Source organism: Rhineura floridana, chromosome 14, assembly GCF_030035675.1.
Source record: "Rhineura floridana isolate rRhiFlo1 chromosome 14, rRhiFlo1.hap2, whole genome shotgun sequence".
Classification (NCBI taxonomy): domain Eukaryota; kingdom Metazoa; phylum Chordata; class Lepidosauria; order Squamata; family Rhineuridae; genus Rhineura; species Rhineura floridana.
This window is the reverse complement of record NC_084493.1, coordinates 16,154,069-16,171,265: the sequence shown is the minus strand read 5'-3', so window position 1 is coordinate 16,171,265 and position 17,197 is coordinate 16,154,069. Positions and strand designations below refer to the sequence as shown.

General features: G+C 44.4%; 1 protein-coding gene across 1 annotated transcript in view; it reads right to left on the bottom strand.

The window, feature by feature from the left end:
• Nucleotides 1-2,977: 2,977 nt before the first annotated feature.
• RHCG (Rh family C glycoprotein) overlaps nt 2,978-17,197 on the bottom strand; it is a 42,667-nt gene continuing 28,447 nt past the window's right edge. Inside the window, exons 6-11 of the mRNA XM_061595621.1 lie at nt 16,134-16,271; nt 13,564-13,700; nt 12,596-12,720; nt 9,665-9,738; nt 7,176-7,269; nt 2,978-5,970 (exon numbers count right to left, since the gene is read on the bottom strand). Coding sequence (XP_061451605.1) covers nt 7,198-7,269; nt 9,665-9,738; nt 12,596-12,720; nt 13,564-13,700; nt 16,134-16,271 — 546 coding nt within the window. The 3' untranslated portion in view covers nt 2,978-5,970; nt 7,176-7,197. The remainder of the gene's footprint in view (nt 5,971-7,175; nt 7,270-9,664; nt 9,739-12,595; nt 12,721-13,563; nt 13,701-16,133; nt 16,272-17,197) is intronic.

Below are 17,197 nucleotides of genomic sequence, written 5' to 3'. Positions count from 1 at the left end.
GAACAGGATCCTCTGAAAAATTCAGTGAATACTACAGGGTGAGTGCACAACAAAAGCCTCATCTGGAAGACCCCCCAAAATCTACTCACTGAAGACTTTCCCTGACTGATCTCTCAAAAAAGGGCGAGACAATTCAATAGATTAAACTGCATTCATGCAAGTTAACACACTGTCTGGATGGAGGAGGAGTGATGGGGAAGGTCATGGCCTTTTCCTTCCCCTGACCTGGCCCTCATGTCCTCTCCACCTGTGTGTGTGTGGGGGGGGGGAATTGGCTGGCGCTACGCACCTCTCCCTCCTAAATGCCCCACCTAGAAATGTGGCCACTAACAAGGAAGGCTGGCTACAGTGCTGCACTGAGGCTCCAGTCAACTGGCTGAATTCCCAGCACTTTTGCCTGCCTCTCCCTCCATTCAGAGGATTGGGCTCCGATGGCCACTGTTAAGCTGGAGGCAGCCATTCAGTTTTTCTCACAGTGCCCTGAATTCTGTGTCAGTCCAGAACATTGTGACTTGGAATGGAAGGACGTGTCGGTTTCAGTTCTCACCTTTTCTCATTTTTTCCAGCATTAAATTCAGTTCTCCATATTTCTGTAGCAATTTGCTTTTTAAAAGGGAAAGAAAATTCTTCAGCATCTTAGTGCAACTTTTCTCCTAATAAACACATTTGTGCATGCAGTTTAACTCACGTACAAATGTTTGCAAGCAACTTCTCTTTATATAATGCATTTTGTATGTTACTTTCACTGTTGTACTAATTTTAATCTACTTTCTCCTAATATATGCATTTTTGCAAACATTGGTTGGTTGGAGAACTGCAAATCGCAAAATCTGGATGTGCATTGAAGGACGGCTGTGTTTCAGTTCTCATGTTGTTTTGGCACATTTGATAGATTCATCTTTAAATGCAGACTGAATTGAATTTCTCTCCCATCGCTAATCTGTGGGGAAATGAAATGACGAACAGCAGGAGGTCTCCTGACATCACCTTAAAAAGAAAAGTAAAAGCTGACTGCTCTGCTGCACTAGGATGTTGGTCTTCCCTATGAACTTTAGAGAGGGTCCAGCCACAAAGGAGGATGCCTACTAAGAGCTCTGGATGCTAAGGCTTAGAAGAGCCCTACCGGATCAGGCCAATGGCCTCTCTAGTCCATCATCCCATTCTCACAGTGGCCCAGCAGATGCCTCTGGGAAGTCCACAAGAAAGACCTGGGTGCAGAAGCGCTCTCCGCACTTGTGTTGCCGAACAACTGGTATTCAAAGGCATACTGCCTCCAACAGTGGAAGCCAAGAAAGAGGGGGCACTTAATAGGCTTCCAGTAGAGGCATGATCCAGTCCAAGAACTTCCAAATTCAGCATTCGGTGTCTTAGCTGCCATTGCACACCATCACTTCCATAATTCCCAGAGAATCTTGGGAAGTGCTGTTTGGTATGAGTGCTGAGAGCTGTTAGGAGAGTTTTATTCCCCTTACAGAGCTACACTTCCCAGCGTTCCCTTGGAAGGGGGGTTGACTATTAAACCACTCTGGGAATGGTAGCTCTGTGAAGGGAAGAGGGGCCTTCTAACAACTCTCAGCATCCTTAACAAACTACAGTTCCCAGGATTCTCTGCAGGAAACCATGACTGTTTAAAGTGGTATGATTAAACGTATAGGGCAGATGGGGCATAAACGTCATGTCAGGTCAATTCAGGCCAGATCCTCCCGTCTGATCACCGCGCGTCAGGCCGTCTTCATCTCAGGTCCCCACGTCATGCAGTGGGAATACGTTGCCTTTGTCATATATCCCCCCATCCCCCACATTTCCACACAGCAAACTGTCCAATTAGAACAGGGTCTATTATTTGCTTCCATCTTTGCCGACAGTTAATTAAGATGCTGCTGCTGGCAGCAGCTGACAAATCCCAGGAACATGTTGTAAAGAGGTGTGTGCGTGTGTGTGTGTGTCTTTATCCAGCATGGAAAATGAGGGTGTTGTATCCCAAGGGGATATGCATGGCTTAAGCTCAACACTTTTTCTCTCTCCCTTCAGGTGTGAGAAGTACATGCAGACACAAAGAAGGACAGTCACCTTTTTAAAAATCATTTTTGCTTTTTCATCTGGTCTCCTGTTCTCTTCCTCCTCTTATATGCATTCTCAGTCTCCTTTGCTTGCTCCAAATGTTCTCCATCCATAGATCCATCTTACCAGCCTGTGACATTTTGGTGCCAGAATAGCAAAATCTGAAGAATTCCCCCTTCCTTTAATTAACATGGTCAGAGTACTGTCCTCATTCATTTCTATGGGACTTGTGCAGGAAACTTCCCACAGGATGGTGGACCATTGGTCAGATGTCCACCTGTTTCCTGTTCCGCTGTGCTTCCTGGGACCCTGTTCCTATTGCCAGCGACAGTTTTGCCTTATCTGCATCTCACACTAGTTTCTTATGTTTTGCGATGACAAATAAGAGGATGGAAAACATATTATGTCCGTCACAGGTAGGGATAGTTAGATTTGTCAATTTTGTTTCTCTCCATTTCTCATTTTTCCAATCTTAAATTCAGTTCTTCACATTTCTGCAGCAATTTGTGATTTAAAAAAAATCCTCATGAAAATTCTCCAGCATTTCAGTGTGAATTTCTCCTAATGAACACATTTTTGTAGGCAGACTAATGTACACATTTTTGCAATCCATTTCTCATCATATAACGCATTTCTGTTTGTTATTATTTATTTTATGCATACGTTCCCCTGATATATGCCTTTTCGTAAACATTGCTTGGTTGGTGAACTGCATGACAAAATTCAAGTAAGTGCGAATTTCAAAGGACTGCTGTGTTTCCGTTCTCATACTGTTTAGGAAAGTACAAATTTGATAGCTTTGTCTTGAAATGTGAACTGAATCACAATTCTCACTCATCCCTAAACGCAGGTAAATTTTATGTCCTGATAACGCAGCTCTGTGTCCTGCTTTTCACAGGACAGTCCTCTGATTAGGGATGGGTGAATCTGCCAGTTTTGGGTTTTTTTCAGTTTCTCATTTTTCCAGTTCAGTTCTCCACATTTCCACCTCAGTTTGTGATTTATTATTGTTATTGTTATTATTAAAAAGTCCTCATGAAAATGAATCAGCATTTCAGCGCAAATTTCTCCTAATATACATGTTTTTATACAATTGTGCCTAATATACACTTTTCAGCAAAGCAATTTCCCCTAATATAATACATTTTTGCATGTTATTTTCACCAATATATCATCTTTATGCTTACTTTACTATAGTATATGCATTCTTGGACATATTACTTGGCTGAAGAACTGCAATGCAAAATTCAGAGCAATATGAGTTTTAAAGAATAGTGGTATTTCGGTTCACATCTTGTTTCGGAAACTATGGATTATTTTGGCTTCCACTGCAAACTGCATTGACTTTCCCCTCCATCCCTAATTTAAAATGGACAGCTCTCCATCCACGACTAGAGAAAGGGGAGTTTAACGCAGTCAGTTTCTGTAAAGGATGAAACACTGCAGAAATTTGTTGCATTGTGTGAAAATACGTTTATTAACAACAAGGGTGGGAAACCTCTAGCCCATATACCTAATTAGGTCTGGCAGGGGTCCTAATTTGACCTAGGGGGGCATTTTCCCCAAACCATGCCCACTTGCCCCATCCCTTATGTCAGATGTGATGTCAGATGTGATAAAAGCATGTTTGCTATCACTTTGAAGTCCTTGCGTAAGCAGTCCATCAGCTTTCCACCAATTTACCTGGAACAAAAATTGACGCAAATAGCCTCTAATTGCCTAGCTTCTCCTGGAAAAAAAAGAAGTCATAAAGCTAGTGTATATATTAGCTATCCTTCAGTACTCTGGTCAGAGGCTAAATTTAGAGACAAGTTCCTTTGGCATTTTGTTGCCGTTTAACCTTTTTTTTTGCTTTACATTTGTGTGTGTGCATCTGCCAGCTGAGTATTACACTTTATGCATAACTCCAGCCCCCAAAAGTTTAGCCACAATAAATCTTTAAGATGCCACAAGAATCTTTGCTTCTATTAGAAGTTCAGCAACTTCATATTTGAGTTCCTTAAGATCTCTTGGATGGGTGATATACGGACCAGGCGATTTATTCATTCTTAGTTCACTGATAAGCCCTAGAACTTTGTGTCTCAGCACCTCTATTTGACTCAGTTCTTCAGACTGTAGGTAGCCTGAAGTCGGTGGGGGCAGTGCCTCTGTTGGACCAGCCTCCATTGCTGGATCATCAGTTGAAGCTTGTGTATCTGATGTCTTACATCTTCTGCCATGAAGACAGAATTTAGCCACCTTCTCTTCAGTTCCTGTATATTCTCCTCTAGCACTGTTTTCACTTCCTTATCTTTCATAAAATTAAAACCTGTGTTTTGTTAATCACAAGTACGTGTATATATTTTTTTGACAGCTTACTCTTTCTTTTTTTAACCAGACTCTTCTCATTTGGGCAACACTTGAGTTTTATAGCTTCATTGGCTCTCTTCATTAACCAATTTCCATTTAACCAGTTCCCCCATATTTATTTTTAGAAGTTTATCTTTTGAAGTAACATGTGACTGCGTTGAATTTTTAGGGCATTTCTCACATACATATATAAGTTAAAAATTGTTAGCAAGGTGGGTGCTATTTGCATCCTGTTCAGAAACACTTACATCTTGCATCAGGTCCTGCGTTCCGTCTAGGTTTACATCAGATTGTTGGTCCACATAGCTCAGTATTTGCCAGCACTGACTGGCAGAGGCTCAGCAGGATTGCAGGCAGGGGTCTTTCCCAGCCCTACCTGGGGATGCTCGGGATTGAAGCTGGGACCTTCTTCCTGTAAAGCAGATGCTCTGCCCCTGAGCCGCTGCAGCCCTTCCCCTAAAGACTGTGCCTTTGCAGATTATTAAAAGAAATGAAAAACATTGGAAGCTCAGTCTATCATTAAGCACTTTTAATATCCACTGATTTCAAACGGGAGAGATCTAAGCATGTGCTCCAAATCTCCCTTTCTCCAACTGCATTGTCACAAATCTTTCAGCTTGCTAATCACATGCTGGCATTCAGAATCTTGGGCATTTTGCTATTCCTGACCAGGGTTGACCCTAGACGCTGCTGCCACAAGTGGATCCAGCACACGTAGAGATGAAAGAGCATTCAAAAACCCTCTTCAGATTGGCTCTGGTTCAGGGCTTTTCTAGAGAAAAAATGGGGAAAATCCAAGACCAATCTGAGAGCACTGCATTGCAAGGTCTTTTTGGAGCAACTGAATTTCCCATATTTCCCAGAAAAAGGGGGGAGGGGAAATCAAGAGGGGACATCACAAACCAATCTGAGAGTTTGGAAAAATACATTGCAAGCAAACGCCAGGAGAACTACATTTCTCATAATTTTTCAGGCTTTGGACTCCAACACAGAGCGCTGGGAGATGAAGAGGAAGGAAAGGAAAAAGACAACCTCCTTCCCCTCTTTTTTCTTCTGCACATACCACTTTTACTCTAGACACCTGCAGGGTGGGATGGCAGGTGGACCGTTGGGGACAAGCAGGGGGAAAGCCAGGAATTCTCTGGCTCAGATTTCAACCTGAGACAGTGAAGACATTTGGGGCTTGCAAAGCTCGCTTCTTTTTTTTGGCGATCTTTTACAAGCTCTGTAGCTCATATCCAAGTCCTGAACTCTGGAGAATTTTGCTGCCACTTCTAACCACATATGTCGCCTCTTGTCCTGTATGCAGTGGGATGTGAACAGTCTCTCTCCTCTAGGCTAACCCCACAACGGAGAAGGATGTGGGAAGAGAAAAATAAGGCCACAGAAGGCTCTATGAAGAATCTTTGCATCCAGACGGATGATGGTAGCAAATGTTATCGTTTCCAGACAACCACAAACCTCTTGTGTACTTGAGAGCGTAGAAGGAGATCACAAAAAAACAGCCAAGGGACTTCCAAAAGGAAGAGGCTAATTATACACCTGGTTGTCTGCACTGTCCTACGAGAAAAGAAAAGGAGAGGCTCACATGAAAATAACACACAAAATGCATTCTGTTTGGGGGGACGATGCTGATACTCAGTGAAATTGTGCCCCAAAGCACTAGTGGGAGAAACATTCATGAAAATGCACACATTTTTGTGCGGGCAAACCAGACTTAAGAGTGCATAGACACTAACCCATTTGTACCACACAAATGTAGTTTTTCTCAATCTGCAATCATTTATGCTTGTCCTCAATCTGTTGCTTTCAGTCTAGATTGATTCTAGACCCTGCTGCCACAAGGGTGGATGTGAGTACATGTTTTGAGAACTCTCCCCTTGATTAGATTTTCCATGCTTTTCCTCCCTGCACATGCCCCAGGTGAATGAAGTAGTGATTGCAGTCTGGTTATGCATCCACTCACAAGGTCATTGGGCGGGTGTGAATACCCCCCACCCCATAGTCGGAACCACCTACATTGGTTTTCATCAGTTTTCAAATGGACACACTGCAGAGTAAGGTAGAATCGTTCTGCAATGAGCTTTTATTTTTGGAATTAAACCAGTTTCTCAAGAAGTGCTTTTCAGGGGCAAAAAAAAATATGCAATGGACCTAGATAGTGTGTGGACTATGTAGAAAAAGCAAGTACTCAGTCTCCATTGATTCTAGAATAAAATGTTGTGTGTAGTAGGCATGGGGGAGAAATTCAATTTAGTTTGCATTTAAAGATGAATCTATCAAATGTGCACTTTCCGAAACAATATGATAACCGAACCATAGCCATCCTTCGAAATCTGCACACATCTGAATTTTGTGATTTTGTTCTCCAACGAAGCAATGTTTCCAAAAAGGCGTATGTTAGGGGAAAGGGTGCACCAAAATGAGTATGTTGTTGAAAATAACATACACTATACATTATATTAGGAGAAACTGCTTGCAAAATGTGTACATAGTCCAATCTGCATACAAGAATGGTTTATTAGGACAAAGCCCCACTACAAATGTTGGAAGAATTTTTTATGAGGAATTTTTGAAAAACTGCAAATTGCAGCAGAAATGTGGAGAACTGAATTTAAGATTGGAAAAAATGAGAAACGGAAAGAACCGAAATTGACAGGTCCTTCCATTCCTGGCGTGTAGGTAGGCTAAGAATGGAAAAACAAGAAATTGAGAGAAGACAAAATTGACTGATTCATTTGTCCCTATGCACAGGCCCATCTTACCCTTGGTGTTTGCTGTGGTGGATCAGGGGTCTGTCACAGACTTAGCATTCGAGTCATTCAAACAGTACATGCTGCACTCCTCATCCCCAGGTACCTGTGCAGACCAAAGCACCTATTAGGTCACAACACCTCCCTTGTTTACTTATCATAATCTTGCGTAGCTTTGTGATCCTGGAGGCAAGAGAGCCCATGAAGGATAACACAATTAGAACTGATCTGCAGTGAAACCTTCATATGTCAGGGAACAGCACTACCTAGTGGTAAAGTGGCTGATTTTACTTTTCTCACCATAAAGTCCACGTCAGCCTTTGCCCTGGCGATGCCCGCTAGACATTTTAGACTACACTTCCCATCAGCCCCAGTCAGCACAGCCCGTGCTTACTGAGGCTGATGGGAGCTTCAGTCCACAACATCCAGAGGGCATCAGGTTGGCAAAGGCTGCCCTACACCAGTATTATACAAGTATAAGCACCCAGAATAAAAACACCCAATAATGTTAAGGTTTGGATGGAATTGTTTTAAGAATGACGATTACGGTGTACAATAAAACAAGCCCATGAAAACAGCACAGCAATCAAAACATTTAAAACAGCAATGGAAAAACCATGAAAACAGGAGGTTTGCATCAGGAAATCAGAGGAATGCTCGTCACAAGTGTGTCTCCAAGAGCCGGCGGAATGCCAATAGCGATGGGAAACTCTCATATTTCAGTGGGGAAAGCATCCCAAAACTCTGGTACCCCCAGTGAAAAAGCCCACCTCCACGTTACCCAGGTCTGCAGTCAAAACCTGAATTAAGGGCAAGGGTTGCTTTTTGTTTTTTTAGGAACAGGGTGCATTTTCCATCACCCTTTCTCTGAATACTCTGTAGGGGTGGGGAACCTTTCTCAGGCAGAGGGCCACATTCTTATATGGGCAACCTTCCAGGGTCCGCATGTCTATGGTGGGTTGGGGCCAGCAAGAGGCAGATAGATGTGAGTCTTGCCTTTCACAGGGGCTCCGTCTCAAGCATGCCAAAGTCAGAGGTTCCAGTCCACACATTTCTCCATCCAGGCAAGCAAGAGGCACGATCCCAGTTCAAGGACACTTTCCAGCGGTGCAAAAGCATTTGGGGAGGGGGTGGAGCAAGGACAGGGAGAAGTGTGGCCTGAGAGAGAGGGTGTGATCTAGGGAGGAGTCTTGAGGACAAGATAGATGGGCTACACAGAGGAACACATTTGGCTGCCCCAGGCCTGAGGTTCCCCACCATTGGCAAAAGGGCATCAGAACATAGGAAGCTGCCTTACAGTGACTCAGACTAATTGGTCCCTCTAGCTCAGTATTGTCTACACTGACTGGCAGTGGCTCTCCAGGGTTTCAGGCAGGAGTCTCTCCAAACCCCACCTGGAGATGCCGGGGCTCGAACCTGAGGCCTTCTGCATGCAAGGCAGATGCGCTACCACTGAGCTACTCGGTTTCCCCCAATGATGAAAAGTGGGGTTTTTTAAAATAAATAAATAAATAAAACCTATTGGCCCTGCCAGCTGGGGCTGATGGGAGTTGGAGTCCAGCATCATCCGTAGGGCCGCAGGTTCCTCACCCCTGTGCTAGGTGGCCCATGTTTCTGTTACCCCTTAATCTACCCTCCTATCACTAAAACCCATTAGATCTTTGCCCACTTCTGGGCGACAGCCTTCCAGGGAAAGGACTATAGCGCAGTGGCACAGCATTCGCTTTGCATGCCGAAAGTCCCAGGTTCAATCCTCGGTATCTCCAGGTAAAGCTGGAGAGACTCCCTGTCTGAAACCCAGAAGAACTGCTGCCAGTCAGAGTAGACAATACTGAGCTAGAGGGACAAGCGGGTCTTAATCAGGATAAGGCAGCTTCCTGCGTTCTTTCTTTGCATGCAGAAGGTCCCACGTTCAACCCCTGGCATCTCTGAGTGTGACTGGGGCATATCCCTGTCTGAAACCCTGGAGAGACTCTGCCAGACAGAAGAGTCTAACTTGGCAGAAGGCAACTCCCTATGTTCCTAAAATTGCTCTCATGTCCTTCCTCCAGCTTAAACATACCCGTTTCCATCAACCATTTGACTTGCTTTCCACGCTACTGACCATCTAAACTTGTTCGCAACTTTTTTCTTAAAGAGTATCTATCTCTTTCTGAAAGTGCAGTGTCCAGAACCGAACACAGTCCTCCTGATGAGATCTGACTAGCGTTAGATCAGGGATGGGAAACCTGCAGCCCTCCAGATGGCGTTGAACGTCTACTCCCATCATCCCTGACTATTGGCCATGCTGGCTGGGGCTGATGGGAGTTGGGGTCCAGCATCATCTGCAGGGCTGCAGGTTCCTCGGCCCTGTGCTAGGTGGCCCGTGTTCCTGTTACCCACCAAGGCAAAAGCAGCCATATGATTAATCCACACAGTCTAGGAGTTGTGGATCAGTTGCATCAGATTTCACAAAGATCAAATCCCTTAAGCATCTGCACGTATAGGACTAAATCACTTACCTCCCAGTAAACATTATCCTCAAAGCAGTTTTCATCTGTGGGGTCTCCAAAGAAAGGCAGTTTCAAAATGCCACCTTAAGGAAAGATAACAGAGCACTGAGTTTCTTTCTACCATTCCATGGTCCTTTCACTTTCCTCCATTGCAATCCGGCTTTGTTTAAACTGAGTTTGGTTTGAACAAACCACAGTTTCCTTTCATATGTAACACGGAACGGTAGTTTATTCTAAAGTGGAAGCTTTCTCCTCTCATATATAGAGAGGGGAAGCATGCAAATTTATTCATTATTATATTTATATCCTACTTTTTTTTGCAAGGAGCTCAATGCAGCACACATGGTTCTCTTCCTCCCCAATGTATCCCACAACAACCCTGTGAGGTTGGTTAGGCTGAGAGATGGTAATTAGCCCAAAGTCATCCAGAAAGCTTCATGGCTAAATGCAGATTTGAACACTGGACTCCAAGGCTGTAGTCCGACACTCCAACCACTCCATCCCACTGGCCCTTGAGGCTTTTTGCTGTTTGTTCTTGATCATAACCCATGGTCAGGAGCAGGGAAAATGTGGCCCTCAACCTAATTTCATGCAGGTGAGAGGGGGGAGCCCAGAGGGAGAGAAGGAGGGGGAGGGGGGAAATAGATTTTATTTATTTATTTATTAAATTTATTAGTCGCCCATCTGGCTGGTTCTCCAGCCACTCTGGGCAACGCACAACATAAAACATACAATTCACATTAAAACCTTGAAATTCCAACAATAATTCCAACAAATGAGAGGAAGAGACACTGATGGAGAGATGGAAAGAGGAGGAGGGGAGTCCTCTACAGGCAAATAGTTTGGTCCTATGGCAGGAGTAATCTATCCCTCCTTTATCAGCCTGCTGGATGGGGCAGGGGGGGAGAGGGGGGATGGCAGAAAGACAGAGAAAAGAAGGAAACCATAAAGACAGAAATGGGTAGCAAGAGACAGAGAGTAAGAATGAGAGAAAAGGGGTGGCAAAAAGAGAGAGAGAAAAGGGGAGCCGGGGGGGTAGAGAAGGGATGGCAAAAAGAGAGAAGGGGAGAAAGGGGGTGGCAGAGACAGAGAGAGAAGTATGTAGAAGAAAAGAAAACAGGTGGCAGAAAGAGAAGTGGGTAGCAAAGAGAAAGAGAGAAGGGATGGCAGAAAGAGAGAAAAGGGCTTCTTGCAGTGCCTACTTCAGAGTGGCCCACCTGAAGCTCCCAACAGATTAACCCCTTGGGAATGTACCCTTTCACAGCAAAAAGGAAAAAAAGCCCCAGCCTCTGGTTTAGGGGAATACCTAAACTGAGCCTAAGAATACAGACATCACTCGGGTTCAAAAACTTCATTTGTGGTAGCTGCCTTCATGCTTGTTGCAGACAATATATGTCTTTTCAGGCTGCTCTTTTTACCCAGGCTTTTCTGGCTTTTCTCCTTCCCCACCCCCCACCCCGTCCCTGACTCCAAGGCAAGATGGTTCTTTGGTAGCCCTGTGGTAGCGGTTGGGTGTGAGAGGCCAGCCTCAGCTGGAACTAGGAATGGGGGAGAAATTCAGTTTAGCATTTAATGCTGAATCTATCAATTTTGCACTTTCTGAAACAATAAGAGAACCAAAACACAGCTATCCTTCAAAATCCACACTTATCCAAGTTTTGCAATGCAGTTCTCCAAGCAAACAATGTTTACAAACATGCATATATTAGAGAAAAGTGTGCATAAAAATGAATCTATTAGTGAAATGACATTAAAATGTATTATATTAGGGGAAATGGCTTGCTAAAATGTGTGCACTAATCAAAACAGCAGCAATTGCAAATTGTTGAAAAAATGTGGAAAACTGAATTTAAGATTGTAAAAATGAGAAGCTGAGATAACCAAAATTAACAGATTCATAAAAGAATTCATAAAAGACATTGGGAGGAAAAAGTCTTCAAGAGTCTTGTTTGGAGCCAAAGACTGTTTGATGAGCAATAGAGATGAGTGACAGCAGATAACCGTTCCTGACTGAATATTGGAAACATTGGAAGTTTGGCACTATTTTTTTATCATACCCCAACATGCCACAAGATGTCAGTAGTGAAACACCACAAAAAAACCACGAGGTTAAAATTGTAGGCAGCTGCAGGGAACACAGTAAAGAGGGCAGCGGGTGCAGGCTGGACTCAGAACAGCAGAGGAGGAGCAGGACTTTTGCTAAAGTGGAGCAAGATCAAACTCTGATCTGCCCTGACCCAGACTGACTCCCCAGGCCAGTCACACAAAACAAAGAGAAAAAATACTGGCATTCCTGTTTGGCAGATCAGAGAGAGAGAAAGACTAAAGCAACACAGTCTGAATTTCCTGTTAAAATGGAATGCCGCCACTACCCTTAATTGTGACGGTTTCAGACTAGCTTTGTCCATTGATGAACAGCTCCACTGTGGAAACCCTGTAAACCAGGGTGGGGAACCTCAGACCCAGGGGCAAATGTGGGCCTCAAGGCCTTTCCACCTGGCCCTCAGGACTCTTCCTAGGCTACATCTTCTTCCCAAACACACTTCTCCTGCCCGGGCCACACCCCTCACTAGCCTTACTTGGCACTTTCCTCGAGTGTTTACCTGGCGAGAATGTGTCCCTGAACTATTATCCGGGCACAGTGCCAGTGGGCAGCCAGGTTGGGCAGTGTCCGAGGGGTCCTGCAGCTGAGAGGGGCCCCTGCTGCTGGGACTGGGTGGATGTAGCTCCCACTCTGCGATCTGCCCTGTGATCCAGTGCTGGCACAGATAGCAGAGCAGGAGCCACCCTCCCAGGCTATTCCCCTCTTGTTGGCGCAAGTGATGTCTCTTCCGTTACCTGCTACCTGCAACCTTTTAAATTGAGATCCTGGGGGTTAAACCTGGGGCCTTCAGCATGCAAAATGTGTGCTCTACCGCTGTTCTATGGTCCTCCACGCACCTACAATGGCCCCTCCTGCCAAGGCCATGCCCAACGATACAGCCATGCCAGCTGCCTGGAACCCGCCTTGGACACTGGGCGTCCTGTGGCTGAATTCTCCTGTGAAGTCAAAAGCACGGATAAGCCTGTAAGGAAGGGAGGAAAGAGAGGGAAGTGAGGCTTTCTTACCGCTCTGAAAGTATAAGAAGAACCCTGCTGGATCAGGCCAGTGGCCCATCTAGCCCAGCATCCTGTTCTCACAGTGGCCAACCAGATGCCCAAGGGAAGCCTGCAAGCAGGACTTGAGTGCAACAGCACTCTCCCCTTCTACAGTACCAGCAAATGGCATTGAGGAGCATGTTGCCTCCATCTATGGAGGCAGAGCATAGCCATCATGGCTAGTAGCCAGTGATAGCTTTATCCTCCATGAATGAGTCTATACCTCTTTCAAAGCCATAAGTTGTCGGCCATCACTCAGTGCCTTTGCAATCCAATCTTCTTTCTTAATCATCAGTGTTTTGGCAAGGATGCCTACACGTTCCTCAAAATTGTGAGCTTTTCGTTAACACATGAAGATGTGGTTACATTTGGACCAGGGGTGGGGAATCTCAGGCCCAGGGCCAAATGTGGCCCTCCAGGCCCTTCTGTCTGGCCCATGTGCCTTCTTCTCAAGCCACACCCCTCACTAGCCCTCCTTTGCGCCCTGACTGTTTTTGCCTGGCTGGAACATGTCCTGAACCTCTGATCATGCCTGCTGGATGGAGTATAGATGGGGTGGGGACTAGTCAATTACACAGAGGGAAAATTCACATTTATTGCTCCACCTACTTTACCTCTAGCCTCGCCCACCACTGGCATGTGGCACCTGGAGGGTTGCCCAGAAGGCAATGCGGCCCTTGGGTGAAAAACTTTCCCCACTACTGCTAAGTAAGAAAGATGAGCTTTTTTTTTTAATGCAGGCATACACACACACAGAGAGAGATGCTCACCCTTCCTTCCCGTAGATGCCTTCAGTGGCAGAAGCAGCTGTGACGGCCCCCACAATGCCTCCAATCAACCCTGGCATTCCATGAAGGTTGTGGATGCCACACGTGTCTTGGATGTTCAGCTTGGACTCTAAGAAAGGCTGGCAGAAATGAAAGGCAAAGCATTTATGAGTGGAACCAAAAAAACCACAATGTTGCATTGCAGAGCACTCCTGTTCAAGGTTCCAGCCAGCCATGCCCTCTTCTAGAGTACTCCATTCCATTCCACCACCACCACCCAACACACACGCTGGGTTTCTGTTCCCTCCCCCAATAGTTGGCCAGCGCTCTATGGTCACTGATCATGCTCAGTTCTCAATGGGCTGTTTTGGGGTTCCTTCCACCGTTTAGGATTTTTTTCTTTAAAAAATGTATTTCAGCAAACCTTGGGGTTCCCTCAAGCCTACTAATACCATCCTCTTGGGTGTGGAGTTTCTGCTTTGGCTCCACAAGGAATCATAGACACTATGAGTATGTCCTGCTTTACAGAGGTCAGTTCACTATTTGAAGGGCTACCAGAGGAGAATCCTCTATTTGAAGAAGCTCTCTATTTGAAGGTCTGTCTAGTCCAGCCTTTCCCAACTAGTGGGCCACCAGATGTTGTTGGACCACAATTCCCATCTTTCCTGACCATTGGCAATGCTGGCTGAGGCTGATGGGAGTTGTGGTCCAACAACATCTGGTAGCCCACTAGTTGGGAAAGGCTGGTCTAGTCCAAGTCTGATTTAAAGAGAGTCATAAGGTGGGAGATCAGGAGAGGTCTTGAAGATGCCTATCAACAGTTTGCAGTTCGTGGACAGCAGACTGAGCAGGCACACAGATCACATTCACACCATACATTTACTCCACTTTAAACAGTCATGGCTTCCCCCAAAGAATCGTGGGAAGTATAGTTTGTGAAGCGTGCTGAGACTTGTTAGGAGACCCCTATTCCTCTCATAGAGCTACAATTCCCAGAGTTCTCTGGGAAGAGGGTCTGATTCTTAAACCACTCTGGTAATTGTAGCTCTGTGAGGAGAATAGGGGCCATCATCTTCTAACAACTCTCAGCACCCTTCACAAACTACCCTTCTCAGGAATTTGAGGGGAACGCCATGACCATTTACAGTGGAATAATAGTGGAATATATGTATGGTGTGAATGTGGCTCTGGTCACAGTCATCCCCACTATAGGGAGATGTATTGCATTTCCATTTAAATCACAGTATTTATTTGTCGATTTGCATCTATTGTATACATATTAAGTAGTACAAGCAATATTTTGGTATAAATAGCAACCCTAATGGGGAAATGACATGCAAAGAGCAAATGAGATAATGTTGTTGGACTACAACTCCCATCATCCTTGGCCTTTGGCTAACCTGGCTGGGGTTGATGGGAATTGTAGTCCAACAACACCCAGAGGCTGAAGATTGAAGAACAGTGAGATCAACCCTTTATTGGGCCTATTAGAAACTACAGTTCTCAGGATTCTTTGGGAGAAGTCATGTGCTTTAAATGTATGGTGTTATTCTTCCAGTTTCCCAGTTTTCTAATCTTAAATTCAGTTTTTACCATTTCTGCAGCAATTTGCTATTTTTTTAAAAAAAGTCCTCCTGAAAATTCTTTGGCATTTTAATATGAATTTCTCCCACCAAACACATTTTTGTAGGCAGTTTTGCAAGCAGTTTATCCTAACATAATGCATTTTGTATGTTATTTTATTCATTTTTATGCATAGCCCCCCAGAATATTTCTGTAAACATTCTTTGGTTGGAGAACTGCATTGCAAAATTTGAATAAATGAGAATTTCAAATATTGTTTTGGAAAGTGCGAATTTGATAGATTTGGTTTAAAATGCAAAGTGAATCAAATTTCTCCCCCATCCCTAATGCGTACGCAGCCTAAGTCTTTAAAACAGTGGCTTTCAAACTTCATACCTCTAGAGAACACTTTCCACGTTGACTCATACGGCTGAGAATTTCAAAGCATCAGCATAGTACAGGGATGACAGACTTGTGGCCTTCCAGCTGTTTTGGACAACAATTTCCATCATCCCTCACCATTGGTCATGCTGGCTGGGTATGATGGGAGTCCAACAACATCTGAAGGGCCACAGGTCCCCCAACCCTAGTGTAGGGTTGTGGTTCAAGTATCAAACTAGGAAGACTGGGGGAACCTAGGTTGAAATCCCCACTCAGACCAGCTCAGTGGTTGACCTTGGGTCAAACACTATCTTTCAGCCTAACAGAATAAAATGGAGGAGAAGGAGACCTGCGTAAGCTGCCTTGGGTTCCTTGGAAGAAAGCCAGGACATACAGGCTGTAGACAACTAAATAATCACCAAACCCTCTGTGCATTGCAGAGCATTCTGAGAGATATTACACATCTGCAGAGGACAGAACACTGGAAATTTGCAATTGATGTAAGCAATTCAAGAGCTGCAATTAAGCATTTTGAAAAGCATGTAGCACCAAAGCATTGTGGCACTTGTAGAGCATTTCTCATCCTGCAGAGGCAAAGTAGACACTAAAACATCCAGAGATGCCCTTACCGTGAAGTAGACGAACCCGACGGTAGACACAATGCCACAGATAAAGCCGACGATGAGGGAGCCGTATGGGGTCAGCATCATTTCTGCTGAAGTGCCCACAGCCACGCCCCCTGCCAGGGTGGCATTTTGGATGTGGACCTGCACAAAACAGCACAATCCTTTCAGTGCAGATATTTGTTGAAGGGTCTTAAGGACCACTTTTGCCCACATGAGACTGCCTGCGTAAATTGGTGCATAGTTCAAAGGTAGGGATGGAAAGTCCTGTCCATTTTGCTTTCTCTCAGTTTCTCATTTTTCTAGTCTTAAATTCACTTCACATTTCTGCAGCAATTTGCTAGTTTTTTTCAAATCATGAAAATTCTCTGGCATTTTAGTGCAAATTTCTCCTAATAAACATACTTTTGTAGGCAGTTTTGGCAAATGTTATTTGGTCTATGTTATTTTCATGAATATATGCATTTTTATGCACACTTTCCTATAACATACATTTGTGTAAACATCATTTGGTCGACTAACTACATTGCAAAACGCGAATAAGTGCAAATTTCGAAGGATAGCTGTGTCTCAGTGCTCATATTGTTTCATAAAGTGCAAATTTGATAGATTTGGCTTGAAATGCAAACTGAATTGAATTTCTCACCCATCCCTAGTCAGGGGTATCCAAAGTGGTGCCCTCCAGTCATTTGGGACTACAACTCCCATCATCCTCTTCTCCCAGGCATTTTAGCATGTGTTTTAATTGGCTTTTAAATATGTGTTTTTAAATTTGTATATTTGTTTTTATGTTTAATTGTTGTAAACCATCCAGAGAGCTTCGGCTATGGGGCGGTATACAAATGTAATAAATAAATGAATCCTGAATGTTGGCCAAGCTGGCTGGGGCTGATGGGAGACGGAGTCTAGCAATATGTGGAGGGCCGCTTGTTCCCCATCCGTACTTGACAAGTAGGGATGGGTGAATATGTCAATTTTAGTTTCTCTCCATTTCTGGTTTTTCCAATTTTTAGGCTGCAATCCAATACATGTCTACTCAGAAGTAAACTCCATTGGGTTCAATAGGATTT